At 41.2% G+C, this 21,592-nt stretch overlaps 1 protein-coding gene across 18 annotated transcripts in view; it reads left to right on the top strand.

The window, feature by feature from the left end:
- Nucleotides 1–21,592, top strand: part of DLG1 (discs large MAGUK scaffold protein 1) — a 231,411-nt gene that overhangs the window by 93,213 nt on the left and 116,606 nt on the right. For 5 of the 18 annotated variants that reach the window (XM_063442753.1, XM_063442752.1, XM_063442751.1 and 2 more), the window contains exon 1: nucleotides 5,055–5,618. The exons of the other annotated variants lie outside the window; for them this stretch is intronic. In XM_063442753.1, the coding sequence (XP_063298823.1) occupies nucleotides 5,388–5,618 (231 nt within the window). In that variant the 5' untranslated portion in view covers nucleotides 5,055–5,387. Of the gene's footprint in view, nucleotides 1–5,054; nucleotides 5,619–21,592 lie in introns of those variants that run through there. 18 annotated transcript variants of the gene reach the window in all.

Genomic DNA, 21,592 nt, shown 5'->3' with positions numbered 1-21,592 from the left:
ATTTTACATTGGCAAGATAGAGACTCCACTCTGTGAGCGCATTCGAAGGCATCACTCAAGTATTACCGTATTTTTCGCTCCATAAGACGCACTTTTTTTTCCCCTCAAAAGTGAGGGGAAATGTCTGTGCGTCTTATGGAGCGAATATGAAGCTTTACTTACCTGTCTTGCAGCGTTGGCCGGCAGCACAGGGCGCACCGCGGTAGTGGAACTTGAATTTCATGTTCCGGTTTCCGGCGGGACTGAAAGGAAGTGTGCACAAGCTGAGTGCGCACTTCCTTTCAGTCCCGCCGGAAACCGGAACATGAAATTCAAGTTCCACTACCGCGGTGCGCCCTGTGCTGCCGGCCAACGCTGCAAGACAGGTAAGTAATTATGGGACAAGGGGAGGGGGACAGTATGGGGGAGAAGTCTATGGGGAGGGGAAGGGGGGGGGGGAGAGATGAAGTCTATGGGAAGGGGGGGGGAGAGATGAAGTCTATGGGGGGGGGGAGAGTTGAAGTCTATGGGGAGGGGGGGGAGAGATGAAGTCTATGGGGAGGGGGGGGAGAGATGAAGTCTATGGGGAGGGGGGGGGGGAGAGATGAAGTCTATGGGGAGGGGGGGGAGAGATTAAGTCTATGGGGAGGGGGGGGAGAGATGAAGTCTATGGGGAGGGGGGGGGAGAGATGAAGTCTATGGGGAGGGGGGGGGAGAGATGAAGTCTATGGGGAGGGGGGGGGGAGAGATGAAGTCTATGGGGAGGGGGGGGGGAGAGATGAAGTCTATGGGGAGGGGGGGGGGAGAGATGAAGTCTATGGGGAGGGGGGGGGGAGAGATGAAGTCTATGGGGAGGGGGGGGGGAGAGATGAAGTCTATGGGGAGGGGGGGGGGAGAGATGAAGTCTATGGGGAGGGGGGGGGAGAGATGAAGTCTATGGGGAGGGGGGGGGGAGAGATGAAGTCTATGGGGAGGGGGGGGGAGAGATGAAGTCTATGGGGAGGGGGGGGGGAGAGATGAAGTCTATGGGGAGGGGGGGGGGAGAGATGAAGTCTATGGGGAGGGGGGGGGAGAGATGAAGTCTATGGGGAGGGGGGGGGGAGAGATGAAGTCTATGGGGAGGGGGGGGGGAGAGATGAAGTCTATGGGGAGGGGGGGGGGAGAGATGAAGTCTATGGGGAGGGGGGGGGGAGAGATGAAGTCTATGGGGAGGGGGGGGGAGAGATGAAGTCTATGGGGAGGGGGGGGGGGAGAGATGAAGTCTATGGGGAGGGGGGGGGGAGAGATGAAGTCTATGGGGAGGGGGGGGGAGAGATGAAGTCTATGGGGAGGGGGGGGGGGAGAGATGAAGTCTATGGGGAGGGGGGGGGGGAGAGATGAAGTCTATGGGGAGGGGGGGGGGAGAGATGAAGTCTATGGGGAGGGGGGGGGGAGAGATGAAGTCTATGGGGAGGGGGGGGGGAGAGATGAAGTCTATGGGGAGGGGGGGGGGAGAGATGAAGTCTATGGGGAGGGGGGGGGGAGAGATGAAGTCTATGGGGAGGGGGGGGGAGAGATGAAGTCTATGGGGAGGGGGGGGGGAGAGATGAAGTCTATGGGGAGGGGGGGGGAGAGATGAAGTCTATGGGGAGGGGGGGGGGGAGAGATGAAGTCTATGGGGAGGGGGGGGGGAGAGATGAAGTCTATGGGGAGGGGGGGACACTATGGGACAGGGGAGAAAAAAAATATTCTGTACAAACTGTCCCATAGTAAGAAACACTATGGGACAGTTTGTTCAGAATATTTTTTTTCTGGGTTTCTTCCTCTAAAAACTAGGTGCGTCTTATGGTGAGGTGCGTCTTATGGAGCGAAAAATACGGTAGATTGGAGACTTACATTCGGACAAACCGGTTGCAAAACACTTTATGCAATTACAACATCCTTTGCATCCTTAAAATTTGTGGGAATTGACTATGTCCCTCAGCCAAGAAGAGGAGGTGATAGGCGCAAAATGCTGCTCAACAGGGAAGCCTACTGGCTACACAAAGTGGATACGGTAGCCCCTAAGGGACTAAATGAGACTATACCTTATCATTCATTTCTCTAAATAAGCTCCAGTCTGTTTTGAAGATTTTTATTATCCACTATACAGCGTTCTGTTTTAATGTTTAAAGTTGTACATAAATTTAGCACCAGTATCATTTTAACATAGACACTACTTGCACTTTAATCATTTTATCTAAATTTCCTGATACAATGTACATATTAGCACTTTTTGCACTTCACAATAATTCAGGATGTTGGTCTACATCCGATCACTATTTTTTCACCATATAATACTTATTAGCACTTTAGTTCAGTTGCACATAGCACTAAGGCACTTTATCCAAAATAACATAAGATTGATAATATAGACACAGTATATGCACTTTATTATCATTGAATTTAATTCTACACAAGTATGTAGAGTCCTTTCACATTAAGAGCTGTTATTAAGCTCGTCTGAGGATACAGAGTATGATGCTATAACATTAATACAACTAAATGTTGCTTGGTCACTAACTTCTTTTCTAATAATTTTGAATGTCCATGAGTCTGTAAATATATTCCCCCCCCATAGTACTGTAGAATGCCGATCGTTGTTTATAGGCTGCCATGGCGACATAGCAGCATCCCGCGTCGCCATGGTAACTGAAAAGACGGCTGCGCATCATCATGGCTGCCATGGGGTGTTGCACGTTCACACATACGCGGTGCACACGGGGAGTCACCGGGAGAGATGCATGACAGCTGGAGTGAGTCAACCATTCTATTTGTGCACGGGTATATCTTTCAGCAGTTTGTTATGTGTATATATTGGATGTTTTCATCCTGAGGAAAGTCCCAGGAGGGATTGAAACGAGAATTTGTATTTTTTTTGATTCAATAAATTAAAGACCGGAGCGCTGCATATGCGATCTGTACATTTTGTAGCCCAGGAATTGCGCACCCGGCGCTTAAAACCCTCTAAGCGTGAGTGCAAGAGACTTTTGTTTGTGTGTGTGTGTGTGTGTGTGTGTGTATATATATATATAATCCACCAAAGAACAGCTGCTCACCGGTCTTGTAAAAGTTCAAAATTTATTAAATAAAGTTTAAAAGAGACCAACGTTTCAGTCCCAGCTCGGGACTTTCCTCAGGGTAACAGAACAGTGTTACTCATCATAATTGATTTCAGCCAATCCAATGCTTTCCTATCATCAATTATGATGTCAGCCATGGAGGTGGATCGGGTGCAGAGCCAGTGATGGCAGACTTGCACAGTGCTGGATATAAGGAGAGAAGAGGGATCAAGAGGGGCTAATCTGTTTGTGTTCCTATGGGAAAACATTGGATTGGCTGAGATTGTCAATTTTGGTGATCTTGGCCAAGGAGGCAGGGCTGGGCCAAACACTGTCTTGGCCAATCAGCATCTCCTCGTAGAAATGCAACGAATCATTGCATCTCTATGGGGAATGTTCACTGTCTCAGTGAGCACTGACCCAGGAAACTCCTCCTGTGGACATCGGAGGAGTTCTTAGAGGTGTTCTTAGGCTGTAATGTAAACACTGCATTTTCTATGAAAAAGGCTGTAGTTGTTCTGGTGACTGTAGTGTCCCTTTACGTTAAATGTAGGCATAGTAAATTTTGTCGGTTTTAAAGCACTAGATGTGAAATACTGGTGACATTAGAAGGCATGTTATGTGAATAACCTTTGTACCATTTGGGCATTTGGCTTACATCTTTTATGAGGTTACTTTGCATATAGAATCTTAAGATACAAGGATAAACTGCGTATATACATACATACAAAAACACACACATGAGATCCAGTGCACTCACTTTTCCACTAAACAGCAATTTCAATGCTGACATATTTTATTAGTTTTTTGTAAAAACACCTAATTTAGGCAAAAAAATGGGGGTTTAGTTACATTATATGATCATACATTGCATAAGCCTGCCACAACGTCAGTGTACCCCATCTTTGGCAGGTCGTACTCCAACAGCCACTGTCACAGGTGCCTAATTCCAGAGCCCTATTTAGCCTTGTACTGCAGAGAGCCCCAGATGGAATTTTTTCCCCAAGTGGGTTAATCTTATAAGAGCAGACATTAGGCTGTTGGAGTAGGACCTGCCAAAGACGGGGTACATTGATGTTGTGGCAGGCTTATGCAATGTATTATCGTATAATGTAACTAATCTCCCATTATTTTTGCTTAGATTAGGTGTTTTTTTTTAACCCCTTAAGGACACGTGACATGTCATGATTCCCTTTTATTTACAGAAGTTTGGTCCTTAAGGGGTTAAAAAACCCCAATATAATCTATAAGCACTAAAGTAGTGGATAAGAGACTGCACAGGATCTTGTGTATTGTATAAATTGGCCCCCAGCAGCACTCTATGCATGTTCAGGTGAGAGCAGCCCCCTGGTTTATGTATGTATGTATGTATGTATGTATGTATGTATGTGTTTTCTTTTAATTTTTTTTTATTTTTGTTTAGTTTTAGTATCAAAACATTTTGAATAACTTTGGTGTGAAAATCATGAAACTTTCACAACATATTCCCCATTTTTTAAGCTCTTTACTTTAAGATTTCTGTGAATACATTTGTTTATTTGTATTCTCGTATTTGTTTCAATTGTTACTGCATTATTTTGAATAAAATAAACTTAAAGGGGATTTTCTTCCGTTATATTCTTATTTTCTGAAAGCAAAATGCCAAACAACTGGTTAAGCAAAAATCAATGCTAATTGTAACAGTTCCAGGAATGTTATGTTTTCTAATAAGAAACCTTAATCTTGGTATTTTGGTGTTTGTTCAGTAAACATAATTTCAGTTAATGTATATGTACTTACCCAGTTTTGTTCAGTGTGTATGTATAATTTATGTTTAGCAGTGCAAATGTCATTAAATATTACTACAGGCTCTGATTGATACTTTGTAATATGCAATCTAGCCTTTCCCCACCCAGTACATTAAATCAGGCAGCCCCAGTGGATCTCTGCAGTCAAATGCTTCTAGCATCCTACCTGCTAATCGACCTCACTTCCTGGCTTTAGTCTGCCTAGTTATCAGCTAACAAAAGAACAGCTTTTGATCCCTGCAGACCTCAGCAGCAAGGAAATCATGGAGAGGAGAAACAGGCTGGATTGCAGTTTCCCCATTATTTTGTATTTACTGCAGCATTGAGTGCTACCTTTTTTTTAGGTATGTAACAGGTATAGTGCTCTGAATGGCAAGTCTTCAAATGAAAAGCAATGAATACGGCAAGGCACCAGGATTTTTGCTCAGTGATTTGGATGTGATGATGCTGTAATTCTATCTGCAGTTCTTGCTGATCCTTCACCACTCGGCAGCTGGTAGAGGAGTAAGACTGCCTGGCAACCACCTGCAGAGCTGCAGAGATGAATTACATTTTTGGAAACAACACACTTCTATACTCCCGCGCCAATCGAGGAAATACTAGCTCCAGTCATAGCTCTGTAGGCCCAAAACAGAAGCCCTGGACTAAGAAGGGCTCAACAGAAGAGCTGAGAACTGAGCCAGAACCTTCGCGATGGCAGCAAATAGTGGCTTTTTTTACTCGCAGACATGGCTTTATTGACTGTATCTCAGTAGCAGCCAACTCCGCCCAGGTAACCACTTGTTGGAACTATTTGTCTTGGTTTTTGATAGGTTTATAAATGACCGTTTTCTATATATTTTTGTTTAACTGATTTTGACTAAAATTTGTTTGTGTTTATGTATGTATAATTACCTACGCATCCATGTGCACATACTCCTCACTCACTCTGTAAATGATCTAGTCTGCCCTATGCAACATTTAGCTAGAGATTAAATTTAAATCTTTATTTTCTAAATGGTTCCAATCCTTTAATAAGACAGTGTAATTTGTAACTAATGTCTTTTTTTTTTTTACTTTAAATATTTTTTTTTAATGTATTTTGGTCCAAAAGATAAAATATCTATCAAATGAAAATAAATTCTAGTGACCGATCAGCATTAATTGAAGGGAAAATATTAATTGTCTGTGGATGCATTCTGTTGTCTTGCTTTTTAAAACCTTTAGGATCCGGACCAACCAAATACTTTTAATTTTCACTGTTCTGACATATCCTCCGTCTTGAAGAGGTTAAAGTTACAGTCGCACTTTATTTTAACCCATCTTTTCTGATGCAAACATTAAATGTCAGTTATTTATAGAGATTAAAAAAACATCTTAATCTCTGCACCATTTCTGCACATTCATCTTTAACCTCATTGCGGCTGTGATTTTTTTTTTCCATTTTTCTTTTACTGATACATGCATGGTAAAGGTTAACATCAAGGAACTGGAACTGATGTCATGTTGGGCATTGGTAATCACAAATAAGGAGGAGCCAGAAATATATCATTTCACTATAGAACAGCTTTTGAATGCAAAGGTTGCTACTGAAACAAGACTAGCATAAATGGTTTTAAGATATTCCACTCAATCGTACTTGGTCAACATGATCTAATTAAACATAGATTTTCTTTTCGAGGATGTTTTAAAGAAAATGTCTCCTTGTTTCAATGGAAAGAAAAACCCAAACAAAAAAAACATTCTGTAACCTCCTTGTAGGCGGTCAAGCCATAGTAAATTTCACTAGAGAACCATGAATCTGCATCAGTGTACACTGTCACAGCCTTTCAGAGATTATGCATGAATAATGGAAATCTAGAACAAGTGTTGCCACTTAAAAGAAAATGTTTGCTTTCTCATTTTAACCCCTTTGTGCTAAAGCAGTATTGTTAATACGGCTTATTTGTGAGCCAGTTAATTACTATTATTTATAACTGTCCTTTTTGTGTAGGTGTGTGCTAGCAATCCGAATAGATGAAAACAATATCTCATATTCTAGCACAGCTCCATAGGTAAATGGCAATGCCATGCATTTTTTATGTACTTTTTTGCAAGTTTTTCTATGGCCATTTTAAAGAGAAAATAATACCTATTGTAATAAGACCCGCAGATTTCTATGACTGAAATAGTTTGAAGGCTTTGTAGCAGGTTAAATTCCTTTTATTTATTAATGAGACTTAATGAATTAGGTTTTTCTTTCAAATATTACTGCGGTAAAAACTAAACTGCTATAACATTGAAATATTGTATATCCACTCATATATGTAAACTGTATAGTATACAGATGGTAGAATGGAAGAAGTGTTTTATACAAGTGTTAAAACATGCATACTCAGACATTTTCCCTGTCTCCCAAATAGATGAAATTGCCTTTTTTTTTCTTATAATCTAAATTCTGTTATCTCCAAAATAAGAGTGTGCTCTATTTTTCTCTTCCTTTGACTACATATATAGATTTAACACTTCTTATACTGTTTCTTGTGTTCATGTAGCAAGCTTTGCACTTTAGAAAGCATTAGCCCTAGTTCATCACTTTGTATTTACATAAATTTGAAGAAAACTAACAATTGCAACTTCTTATCTTGGCAAAAAATGTATTCAAATGTTAGGTCTTGATAAAAACTGTGTGTCAATCACTTAATACATTTCCCACACAGTTTAGTTTCAAGTAAGATAAAGTATCTGTGTGTGTTTGGGGGACAGTCAATCTGTCTGTGTGTGGCTTTTCTGTCACTCTTTAGGGCTAAAACTTGTGCTTGGTGTCTTACAAGTCAAACGAAAATACAGGTATTTTCGTTTGACTTGTTCTAGTTTTCTTAGGGATTATAGGGATTCCCCTACAATTGGGTGTGCTGCCTCTTATTTAATTCAGTTTTTTTTAGCGCTGCTCTATCACCGGTGTAGCTTGTTGTATTATGCCTATTTTGTTGCCTCTGTCTTTACATATAGCAATTGACTATACATTTCTCTTGCCTGCTGCCTTTGCAAACCCTCCCTTTCTAACACTGCCCAGACTTTCTGTGGCTATCCAATCACAGACTTCTCAATGCAGCTCAATGAGAAGTCTTTGCAAGGCAGGTGCTCTGAACAATAGCCTGTGTCTTGAGTTAAGCTCAACTGAGCTGAACAAACCAGGAATGAATTGTCTGCTTGAAAGCAAGGGGATGTAACCAGGTTAATTTAAAAGTGTAAATTTCTATTGAAAGCTAAAGTGTTTTAGGGGCCTGGAGTGTCCCTTTAACCGTAAATCTTCCATGCTAAAATTAAAGGACAACTATAGTGCCCTGAGGGTGCCCCCACCCTCAGGGTCACACTCCCGCCGGGCTGAAGGGTTAAACACTCACCTTTCTCCAGCGCCGGGCTCCCTCGGCACTTGGGACTCTCCTCCTCTAGCCGTCATCGGCTGAATGCGCATGCGCAGCAAGAGCCGCGCGCATTCAGCCAGTCAACAGGAAAGCATTCTCAATGCTTTCCTATGGACGGTGGCGTCTTCTCACTGTGAAAATCACAGTGGGAAGCGCCTCTAGCGGCTGTCAATGAGACAGCCACTAGAGGCTGGATTAACCCTAAAGCAAACATAGCAGTTTCTCTGAAACTGCTAGGTTTACAGCAGGCAGGGTTAACCCTAGAGGGACCTGGCACCCAGACCACTTCATTGAGCTGAAGTGGTCTGGGTGCCTATAGTGGTCCTTTAAGTTCAGATCTGCTAATGTTTGGTTAGTTGGACATATTGATGGACATGACATGATGCAGGCTTATGGTTTGCCCCGTTCTCCATATTTTATCACTGAAAATACATGGTTCTGTACAATTTTATAAGAGGTTTTTTATTTTTTATTTTTAGGATTTGTGTATATCCATGCAGTTTGGCAATTTTATTGTTGGTAATTTGCGTGTTTTACCAATTGACATTTATGGTATGGTGGACCATACCACATTTAAACACCTTTATGGAATATTCACTCCTTAATTTTGTGATTATGGTCCATTTATATTATGAACACCAATATTCTTTATTATAGCACTTTAAAGGTTATATATTATATATAATTTATGTCCGGGCAATATTGCCGTGGTGGTTCCATAACACATGATTCGTATACAACAGAACATAGATAATAACACTAGTCGGTTGTGGTGTGCTGGAACTGACAATGCAGTAGGCCTGTAATAAAGAGGGCAAAAAGAAGTGTATTATCCAAAATGTTATGCCTACTACAAACATCAATTATTTGGACAAATCCTGAAATGTCTATCTTAACTCATTAACTGGGTTTGGTATGTATAAGGTGAAAGCAGAAGATTTCCAGCGTCCCATGGTTTTGATTATGAGCTTGAATTTGGTTGGAGGAAGCAGATGATGCCGACCCGATGCAGAAAGAATGTCCTCAGTAATGACTTGCGTTTAAGCCTAGTCTTGTCAATAGTATACGTACATAAAGTATACATTCAGTGGTGGTAAGAGTGGAACTGTGTAGTTCTAATAGTGGTTGATGTGGAAGTTTGTGAAAGTTGTCAAAATATGTGTCCAACACTTTAACCGGGCACCATTTATTAGAGGTAGGGAAAAGGGGTATGTCAATCGTGATACCTATTTAGCTGTTTTTTTTTTTTGTTTTGTTTTTTTAACTGTGTAGGGAAAGAATGTAATGGTTTAAAGATTTGTGGATATGTGCCATTTTAAGGTAGTCTGTGGTTGTGATATTGATGGAGGTAAATTCCCTTGGATGTAAAAATCCATAAAAAGCCAGATCTATGGCTGTTTTAAGCACCATATTGGTAATATGTTTAAACAGCCGTATCTAACAGGTCAGATGACTGGAATATTTTGTTGTGAATGGGTAATCTTTTATGGGGTAAGTGTGTGTCTGATTTTTGGATTCCCTTCAGCAGTGTTTTGATCTGGTATGCCGAAAGGAATCCTGTTTTGTTTGGGTGTTGTATTAACATGTGGTGTTTAATGCCTGTTAAATACAGTTTGATAGTGTTGAAAGATAACTTTAAATTAATGTGGCACATAGAAGTGAACCCAAACATGGTCTCCAAAGCAAAAGTGTCCTGTATGTGAAATTCAGCCAAGAACTTGAAAGGCCCGATCATAGGACTTCCTAGAGCTAACCGAAAGTGCCTGGTGGGAAAGGGTACGTGCATGAGTCAATAGCACACTTAATCCAGAATCACGTCCTGGAATGGAGGGACAGGGGTAGCCTGACTGGAAGCGGTGGGTAGTCTGGAGGAAGGCCTGAAAGTGAAAACGAGAAGTGATCAGCAGTTATATTCATGACACCCGGAATGTGAATACAGGTGAAGAAAAATTGTCTTGGTTGGCCGACACCCAGGTGAGTCTCCTTAAAAACATCATAATAACCAGCGAGGAAGACCGCCCTTTATTTACGATATGGCAAGTGGCCAGATTATCAGAATAACATCTGACAGATTGGCCTGCCCACTCTGTTGCCCAAACAATTGCAGCGGCCACGATTGGGTACAGTTCAAATAAAGCCGATGTAGTGGAGAGGCCAGGAAGAGAACTAACTTCTCTAGGCTATGGGCCCCACATCCGCTTGTTACCCCAGACAGCAGCAAAACCAGTGTTTGCCACCTCATCTGTCCAGAGTGTATGGGAATTGTCTGTGATAGGGGGGTATGAACTTATGGCGTGCCCGTTCCAGGAGGTGAGAAAAGTGTGCCACATATGTAAATCGGCTGTTGCATGTGAGTCGTCTGAGGGGAGGTTCGGGAATAAAGAAAGTAACCGTGAGATAAAAGATCTACCTTGGGGAATGATCCTCATTGCAAAATTGAGCGACCCCAGGAGGGATTGAAGTTCCCTTTGGTTACAAGAACCTAGCTGTAAGTATAATTCAGTGCTCCCTAGGTTGTGCCCAATCTTATCCTGGTGAAGACTTGCCTGCATGTGAGTCAAGTTGAATCCCCAGAAAATGTATGACCTTCCGTTTTTTTTTTTTTTGTTTTGTTTTTTTAGGGGAGACCGGTATACCCAGTGATTCAAAAAGAGTCAACATTTGTGTCAGGCTGGCAGGGGAAAGTGAGTTGTTTTCTATAGTGAGAAAATCGTCCAAATAGTGAATTACAGTCGGACATCTGCAGACATTAAGTAGTAACCAACACAAGTTTTCAGCCAAAATATCAAATATTTTGGGGCTGCTTTTAGCCCCGAAGTTGAGCCGGGAGAAGAAATAATATAGCCCTTACTAGGTTTAGACCGATTATCGGTCTGGCCGATATTCTGTATTTTCGGCAATATCTGTATCTGCCTATAGAGATACTGATGTTGTCGCTAATACAGACGAGGACCGCCGGGCCCATAAGAAGCCCGGCGGTCCTGGGGGGGCCTGCTGCAAGCTCTTACCTTCCCAGCAGCTTCCTTCAGCTCCCCTGTCTAAATCTCGCGAGTGCCACGGCCATCAGAGTGTTGCCACGGGTTACCATTGCAACGCTCCGCGCGGCACACAGGCCGCAAGAGTTAGACAGGGGAGCTGAAGGAGGTGCTGGGAAGGTAAGGAAGAGCTTGCTGCGGGTCCCAACTGCACAGCCCATGCCACCGGACCACCAGGGTATGCCATATCTCCCCTCCCTGGTCAAGTAAGGAAGAGGGAGGGGGGACTAAACAATTAGTATTTTTAAAAAATACAAATTAAAATTGCCCCCCCCCCCCCGCCTTTTTTTTTTTTTTACACACTTTACATACCTACACACACACACACACTGTGCATTATATAAACACACTACACAAACACACTCCATTCACTATACACACACACACACACTACACAAACACTGCATTCACTAATCAAATACTCTCATTGCATCCACTACACACACCTATATTCTTGAAAACATAAATTCTGACTGGCATGTATATTTTGTGCATGTACCTTAATAAAAAAAAATGTGCAAAAAATAAATAATAAACATGTTCAGTTAACAGTAGATTTGTGTAGAAATAGTTTATATTTTTAAAATGGTAAATGTACAGAATATCTGTAAATTATCGGCTATCGGCCTGAAAGTTAAGATCAGCGCTAACAAATCAATATCGGTCAATCTCTAGCCCTTGCCACTTAATGCCGTGCAGATGCCAAAGTGAAGAGTGAATAAGAAGTAATTTGAAAGCATTGACAATGTCTGCTATCGCTGTCTGCAAATTATTGCGCTCGAGCTTACCAGACGGTAAGTGGATAATGCACGTATGAAACCCTGTAGACAAACATTTCGGTGAGAAATCTTACCAAGTGTTGTGAGGGGTGGTGTTGTAGTAAAATTGCAAATAATGTGACAATGATGCAAGTGATGTAAGGTTTAGGGAATAGTTTAGTAGGGCACATAGTTATTGCATGTGCCCAAAAACAGAAGGCACAGACGTGTAGCAGTTTACAGGAACTAAACCCACAAGATCCTGCATTAAAATTATTACAAATCTGGGATTTGCACAGAAAAAACAATATCTCTACCCAGTTTATCCTTCAAACCTTTAGTTGGCCTTGCGCAGTTAGGGACTGAGTGGCCATGTTCCACGTCAGCCGAATTAGGGCATATATTGGTGGATTGTGCTGTGGATTCGCACAAACCGGGGACCTGAGGCCTGCAAAATGCCTGTAGAATAGCTCAGTATCTAATCTGCTCCAGTTGATACTGTAGTTAAACTGAGCCAGAGCAGCATCCACCTTTGCAGAGAAGGAACAGTGGTAGTCATAGAAGGCTGAAACACCATATTTATGACCCAGATTCACAAGCTTGTGCTAATATACATCCAACTCTTCCCTTTTCTCTGGATAAACCAAGCAGTACACATCCCTGTATATGCCAAAACCTAAAACAAATTCAGGTATCTAAAATTTTTATTTAACCTAGGATCTCTAGCCCTGATATGTCCCCATATGCATATGTCCTGTTTTTAAGGACTTCTTAGGAGGCTATTAGGAGCAAGACTAAGTAAGTTAACATCCTTGCCATCTAGGAGATCTTTCTTGAGATTGGCTGGGACCATATGCGCTGGGTTTATATTCTCTAGAATTTGAGATGGGACAAGTTACGTGGCGTGGCAGGTGGACCACCACACACTGGAATAGCGGGTCCCGCTGGCATGTTAGATGAACAGACTGCTTCCAATTTTCCCAGTCTATCGCTAATCAGTCCGATGGAAGACGTTAGTGTGGCGAGCATAGCATGAACATCCGGTAACTGGGATCCGCTTTGCCCCTCCCCTGCCCATGAGTGGTCGGTGTTTGTATTAAGATGTCTGAAGAGCTCTGCTTTCCTGGCAGTAGCCAGGAATGGAATACATCGTTTACGGAGTTCAGCAGTGAGACTAGGGATAGTCCATGACCTTAAAGAAGCTGGACTAGCCGTATCCGCACCATGGGCAGGGGTATCGGACCTAGCTGGGGTGCAAGGAAGGGATAGTACTAATGGGGTATTATTAACTTGAGACATCCTGGGGGGAAAATAAATATATATATATAATACAATCAGTAAAATGTCTTAATCAGTGGCTGGCTAGCTAATGCCAAGCGGCGAAAAAAAACAAACCTAACACAGACGTGACCGGTGAGGCCCTGCTAAGTGCCAAGTGGCTTGAGAGACTCTAGCTATGCGTTGGCCCGAGGGGAATTGAGGCCACCGAAACGTTGTGGCGGGGTGTTGGCCTCTTGGTGACAATAGAAGATGGTATGGGAGTGACAGGTGAGGCTCTCTCTATGCAACCATGCGAGGCGAATAGCTGTTTTGGACCGATGGGGATGGGGAGTATGTGGGTCGGTGTTGGCCTCGCAGGGCCACTAGCCTATGCTAGGAGGCCAGAAACATAACCTAGATGGGCAACCTAATCATTGGTAGCCCGTACTGTCTGTTACTAGGGGCTAAAAATAGAGAATGTAAATGTCGTACCTGTGAAGGTTAGAATCAGAAATTATGATTCTTAGTAGAAATTAGCGGAAGGAGGATAGGAGTGGATACGCAAGTAAACCTAAAAATTTAACATAATGCAGTATCTGAGTATATGAGATATGTATATTGACCTATGTATGGGCCAGGTTGTGGACCCGATTAATATAGCGTAACCTACCCCAATTCTAGGAGCGGGGGGAGAGTTTGGCAAATGCTGCCACGACTGGCAGAACCTTGTGTAAAGACAACAGTCTTGTCTAAATTGACACCTATGGAAATATCAAGATATTAACGAAACCAAGAGGGATTATCTAAATAAGACTTGTTTATACCAATTTACCAATCTAAAATGACCGTATAGGGAAGTTGACAGGAACAATTCCTCTGACAAATACCTCTGTAAGTCACCTGAGGGTAAAACATCAAAAAGACATGAGATGCCAGCTAAATAGGTTTTATAAACCAGAAGTAAAATTACTACCGTATATACTAGAGTATAAGTCGACCCGAATATAAGCAGAGGCCCCTAATTTTACCCCCAAAAAATGGGAAAACGTATTGACTTGAGTATAAGACTAGGGTGGGAAATGCAGCAGCTACTGGTAAATTTCTAAATAAAATTAGATCCTAAAAAAATTATATTAATTGAATATTTATTTGCAGTGTGTGCGTATGAGTGCAGTGCGCGTGAGTATGAGTGTGTGTTTGTGTATGTGTTGGTTGGTGGGGGTGGACATTTTGATTATTGTTATTTTTTAATTATTACTTTAATCATTTTTTATTATTTATTTGATTATTATTATTTTTAATATTTTATTATGTATTCATTTTTTTCGTCCCCCCCCTCCCTGCTTCATACATGGCAGGGAGGGGGGCTCTCACTCCCTAGTGGTCCAGTGGATGGGCACTGTGTAGGAGGGGGGCTGGCAGAGAGTTCACTTACCTCTCCTGCAGCTCCTGTCAGCTCCCTCCTCCTCCGCGCCGGTCCGTTCAGCACCTCTGTCAGCTCACAGTGTAAGTCTCGCGGCCGCACTATGACCCCGCGGCTCTCGCGAGACTTACACTGGGAGCTGCCAGGTGCTGAACGGACCGGCGCGGAGGAGGAGGGAGCTGACAGGAGCTGCAGGAGAGGTAAGCGCTCGCTGCCAGCCCCCAGTCTGTATTATGGCAATGTAAATTGCCATAATACTGACATTGACTCTAGTATAAGCAGAGTTGGGGTTTTTCAGCACAAAAAATACCGAGTATATACGGTATTTATATGAATAGGAATAACCACAAGATAATTATAATTAACTGTAATATCTATTTTAAACCAGTAGGGGGCACCGGTCTCGAAGTAACAGACAAATGTGCAAATGTAAAATGCTGGAGACAGGCAATCTGAAAGAATAGTGCGAACAGCCTATGCTTAACCCCTTCAGGACTGGCCTGTTTTTGCGATGTTTGTACGTTAAGGACCAGAGCAGTTTTAACACTTTTGTGGTGTTTGTGTTTAGCTGTAATTTTCCGCTCTCTCATTTACGGTTCCCATACAAGTTATATATTGTTTTTTTCAGGACAAAAGGGGCTTTCTTTACATACCATTATTTGTATTATGTCCAATATTGTATTTAAAAAAAATAATAAAATATGGTGAAAAATTAAAAAAAAAAAACATGTTTTTGGACTTTTACTTGAAAAATCTTTTACTTATCTACAAAAGCTAATGAAAAAAACTGCTAAATAGATTCAAAATTTTGTCCCGAGTTTAAAAACACCCAGTGTTTACATGCTTTATTGCTTTTTTTTGCAAGTTATAGGCCTATAAATACAAGTAGGAAATTGCTGTTTCAATATATATATATTTTAAATGTATCAATAGTGACATTGTAACACCGTTATCTGTCATAAATCCCCGAAACACACCTAACATGTACATATTTTTTTAAAGTAGACAACCCAGGGTATTCAAAATTGGGTATGTCCAGTTTTTTTTAGTAGCCACTTAGTCACAAACACTGGCCAAAGTTAGCATTTATATTTGTTTGTGTGTTAAAAATGCAAGAAACGCTAACTTTGGCCGGTGTTTGTGACTAAGTGGCTACTAAAAAAGGCTGAACATACCCAATTTGCAATACCTTGGGTTGTCTTCTTTTGCAAATGGTATGCCATCATGGGGCTAATTCTCATTCCTTGGCTACCATACGCTCTCAAAGGCAACCTAACCAATCCGACAAATTTCAATTAAAAAAAAGTAAAATCAAGCCTTATATTTGACCCTGTAACTTTCACAAACACTATAAAACCTCTACATGTGGGGTACTGTTATACTCAGGAGACTTCGCTGAACACAAATATTAGTGTATCAGAACAGTAAAATGTATCACAGCAATAATATCCTCAGTGAAAGTGCTGTTTGTGTGTGAAAAATGCAAAAAACTTCACTTTCACTGACAATATCATCGCTGTGATATGTTTTACTGTTTTGAAACACTAATATTTGTGTTCAGCGAAGTCTCCCGAGTAAAACAGTACCCCCATGTACAGGTTTTAGGGTGTCATAGAAAGTTACAGGGTTAAACACAGTGCTAGCAAATTAAATTATCTGGACTTTCGGCCTGGGTTGGCAGGCAGGTCCCTCAAATTGCAATCATTAAAATTACTTAATTAGGTAAAAATATTACATAAATACACATGTAGAATTTTAATATATATACATATTTATATATTTGACGTCTACGTGTATATTTATGAAATTATTTATGTAATTATGTATATGGACATATGTATATTTCGTATTGTTTTTATTTATTTATTTATACATAGATATATATATCATTACATTCTAAGTATATTTTGATATAAATATATATAAATATCAAAATACTGTTAGAATAAAATTGCATATATAAATATTTCTGTATAATTATTAAAAATTATTTTTATTTTTGGTTATTTATTTTTATTAACATATTTGTATTTTATAATAATATATATACCATATATATAGCAATTATATATATTGTATATATTCGTGTGTAATTTAAATATAAGTGTATTTTTATATTAATATACGTATATATAAATATAAAAATACACTTAATATGACATTATATATATGATACATATACATATATTATATATAGATATAATACATGTATATATATCATATATATATATATATATACACATATTATTATTATTTTTTTACACTGATTTTACACTGGTTTTTTTTAACTTTATTTTTTTGATTTTTCACTTGCAGGGAGACTGCCTGTCAGCACAGACAGTCTCCCTGCAGGCAGATACACAGACACCTATTGCGGTCATGTGATCGAGTGATCACATGGCCGTGGGGTCCTGATCTGCCGAGGGGGGACTGCCCGGGCAGACAGGCAACCCCCCTGGACCGGGTGGAGCACTGATCGCCGCCGTGGGACCGACGGCGATCAGGTAAGTAGCCCCAGACCGTTATGACGGTTCAGGACCGTCAGCGGTCCAAACGCACGTTTTACCGCTGACGGTCCTGAACCGTCAGCGGTCCTGAAAGGGTTAAACAGTTGTTCGCCCGTGACCGCAATACATCACATGATTCGTATGAATGCATACGAATAAAAATAAGTGTCTATGAACGTAGAAAGAGCCGAACCGGGGGAGGAGGGGTCCCGACCGTGCGGTTGACCGAAAACGATAAAATATTTAAAACCGGAATGCGTGTATTCTTAAGTGCCGAACACATATTAAATCCAAAAAGGTATGGGGGGGAGAGAGTGAGAGGGAAAACAGAGACCCACACTTTTATGATCCTACACAAGTGCGACTGTGTGGGTCTGACTTAAGGAAGAAACAATCAGTTCTGAGCACAGTCACCGAGCCAGCCAGGGGGGGCAGCGGTACTGTAACATTTGGCAAGCGGTCAGATATGCAGAATGTAAACGGAGCAGGAGCAAGAAATCAGGACACAAGGAAACTGCAGGAGACAGAAAATGGCGACCGGAAGTAGTCACACAACTCGCCAGATCAATAATGGTAAAGTGGGAGAGGTTTGGCAGCCCTTATAAAGGGGACCCAAGTCCATCCAACAACTACAGGCCCAGTCTTAAATAAATAATAAATATATAATACACGAGATCCAGCGCACTCACCTATTTTTTAAACACCTAAACTAGGCAAAAATAATGGGGTTTGGTTACATTTTATGATCATACATTGCATAAGCCTGCCACGTCGGTGTATCCCATCTTTGGCAGGTCCTACTCTAGCAGCCTAATGTCTGCTCTTATGAGATTAAAGGGACATGCGCATTAGGTCTCCCCAGCCGGCAGGTGTGATCAGTCTCCCCCGCCGGCTGACTTGATGAAGGGGAGGAGCGGCGGCGGAGGAAGAAGCCGCGACGAGGGACATAGTCACTGACTTTGTTAAGTGACTGAAGGGGTTTTCTCCCCTTCAGCATCCGGGGATGGGAGGTGGGAGGGAGAGGGGACCTGCAATGCCAGGAAGATGTATCTTTAACACACTTACTTGGGGAAAATATTCCATCTGGGGCTCTCTGCAGTAGACTGCTAAATAGGGCCCTGGGATGAGGCACCTGTGACAGGGAGTGGTGCAAAACCAAGGAGTTGGCTAGGCTCCCAAATATATATATATATATATATGAAACCAGGGGTCTGCACTCACCTGAACATGCATAAACGGGGTGCTGCTGGCGGCCAATTAATACACGAGATCCAGCGCACTCACCTATCCACTAAACAGCATCTTTAATGTTGACAGTTTGTTTTTTCAAAAACACCTAACCTAGGCAAAAATAATGGGGGTTTAGTTATATTATATGATCATACATTGCATAAGCCTGCCACAACATCAATGTAATTTGTTTCCCCAAGTAAGTGGGTTAATCTCATAAGAGCAGAAATTAGGCTGTTAAAGTAGGACCTGCCAAAGATGGGGTACATTGACGTTGTGGCATGCTTATGCAATCTATGATTTAAAAAAAAAAAAAAAAAAAAATATATATATATATATATATATATATATATATATATATGATTTTTTTTTAATGGACCCTTTGCACCATGCCAACTGTAGCTTATTGTAGTAGTTATGGTGCATAGAGTCTTTGAGTGCCTTGTCACTTTTTTGTAGTTGGACAAACTACTAAGTGGGAGAATTACAGAGCGAGGGATTGGACAAAATCCTGTGCTTTCCTGGCACCTAAGCCATTGTCCCTTTGCTGCATTGCCCAACACTGTTATGGGTCATCCCGGTGCTCATTGCCCAGTGCATCTTGTTAGATGGCTAATGGAGATTTGCTGCCCTTTTAGTATTTGGATGCCCTGGGTTTTGGAGGAGTAATTATCACGCAGTTTGACACAAACTTGGCATAGCTTCTCACCACAATGAACTGTGGCAGTAGATTATCTCTTTAAACGTCATTCTGTAATAGATACCATTATATTTTTTGTGTCCCCCATTTTGAATATCTTTTAATATTGCAAAAGTGAATGGAAGCATTGCTGCTCAATGTACAATTCATCATTGCATCATGCCATTAAATGAAAAATGAATTGAAAGGTTTTTTTGTTTTTTTTTTGCAGTGCAATTATTTTCAGCTTCTGCTAATGCACCTTGTCATGGAAGTAAGTCTCCATAGACTGCTTCTCAAGTTGCCATGGTGTCACCATGGATAAAATTATCTGAGTTGGTAGTCACTCACGTTGACCGCTTTGTGTCAATTTATGGTATATGAAGTTGTCTGCTGCTGCATGTTTAAGGAAAGATATTCACTAAATATTGATTTGTAGTGAACTGGAATAATCAGACTAAAATAGTTAATCTGCTTCTGATGCAGAGATTTTTTTCCAAATCTGCTAATTTTGTCTACATTTTGAAATTTGGATTTCCATTCACTACAACTAAAGTGTTTGATGTGAATAGCACTTGTGCAAAATCAAAATTTTTAGTTGTATTTAAAATGGGGGTAGGAAGGGAGCTGACAAAATACCATCAATATTAAACCACACTTGTTCTCTATTGTAAGCTATCTTAAAAGCAGTTTGTTGTATAGTTGTTACACATAACTCAATTTTTCACTAGGATAAAACCACACCGAATACACAATTTTCCATTCTGTTAATCTCTTCTTGTGGTGTTATTTCACCTGAATTCAAAGGAACTCTCCAAGCACCATAACAATTGTTCATAGTCAAAGCATGTTAGAGGGGTTTGACTTCTTACTTGGTGTGGCGAAACCGACCTCGCCACGTGTCCTTGGAGGGGGCTGATTGCCCGCCTCTTGCCTTTGGACTATGGACCAGACTTTATGGGAATGTGATACCCCAGATAGCCATACCATGGAGCCTATTCATATAATGAAAGACTATGGGAAAGACTTTAGCTCCATGGCAATTGTACTGTGTGAGTAGGATCTGCGCGCTATTCGGTAGTTTTGTGCGTGCAGATCCCAGCTATCTGGGGATAGGTGAAATGTCTGTGTGTTATGTGTAAATGTGACTTTATGTATTTTAAAGTGTTTTATTTTGTTTTGCAACCATGTGGTTAATGGAGTCTGCCTTTAGTCCTGGGTAATTGGATTACTTCTCCAATTAACTCCAGGGCAGAAGGGAGGAAACCAGGGTGCATTGTGGGGATGTTTTTCTGCCAGCCAGAAAGGAACAAAAGATACTTTTAGTAACTTTTGAACCCCTGTTCGGATTCATGCCATTTTTTAATATGTTGTTCCCCTGAATGGATTGATTGTGGATATGTATTTTTATGTGAATGTGATGTATGGTTTTAAAGTTATGAAAGTTGTGTAAAAGTATATTTTAAACTGTATGCATAATGGGATTATGTGTCACACTAAGGGGAGGGGATGTGTGGGTTGTACCATCTATGTCATTGGTTCTTTTATGCCTCCCCCTGGGTGTGGCATGTATGTGTGAGTTGGAAATAAAAGCCAGGCTGGATGAGCCAGTCCAGAGTTCCTGTTTAACCCTCAAAGTGATGTGTCGTCTCATTATTGGGGGAAGGATTTATTGCATGCTGTTCCAGTTGACTGCTAGGAGTACAAGCCTATTCGTATGGTTCCTATTCAATGGTCTACAGCATTCAACGCTTGGGAGAATTTAAAGGTTTCTCGGATTCGGTGATTATGGTGTCTGCCAGAGTGCTTGGAGTCCTCAGGAAGCACTAGGAGCATCCATTAACGGAGGTACCAAGTCGGGGTGCCAGGTGATCCGTTACACTTGGTATTCCCCACTTGAAGCTCTCAGCACTGCAGAGCTAGTTCATTATCTGATCACTCTCAGCCATTGCACATCTATCCATAACTACATGAGCAAGTTTGCCAGTGTAACTTTATTTTCCCTCTGCAGTGCAAATTCTGGGAATGAACAGGGAAGCAGCTAGCACAGGAAATGGGCCCCCCAAGTGAAACTTGCAGCATCCATCAATTCCTAGCAATGTAGGTGAATACTAGCTATTTAGCTGTTGCAGGATACCATATGCAGCTGCCTATGAATTTATATTTGTAGTATTTTTTTTACTGTTATAGAAGTCACTAAAATTAAAATGGAAATAACTTTTTAAGGTATTGATTTGCATGCAGGTTTACTAGCACAACATAAAGATATATTGTAATCCTGTAGTAAATATTTGTCAGCCTTGAAGCCACTGTTACGATAAGCTGCTGCTTTCAAACACTTCCCTCAGAATCCTTTCATGGCACACTTATCAGAGCTAAATGTCTACACGACAAGGGCCACCATGCTGTTTTTATTCCTAAAGCTATAGTGTTGCTTTAAGCTATTGTCTTATTATACTTATTTAGCC

This window comes from Pelobates fuscus, chromosome 2 (genome assembly GCF_036172605.1).
Source record: "Pelobates fuscus isolate aPelFus1 chromosome 2, aPelFus1.pri, whole genome shotgun sequence".
NCBI classification, from domain to species: domain Eukaryota; kingdom Metazoa; phylum Chordata; class Amphibia; order Anura; family Pelobatidae; genus Pelobates; species Pelobates fuscus.
Note: the sequence above shows the minus strand (reverse complement) of the source record. Positions and strands in the feature narration are given on the sequence as shown.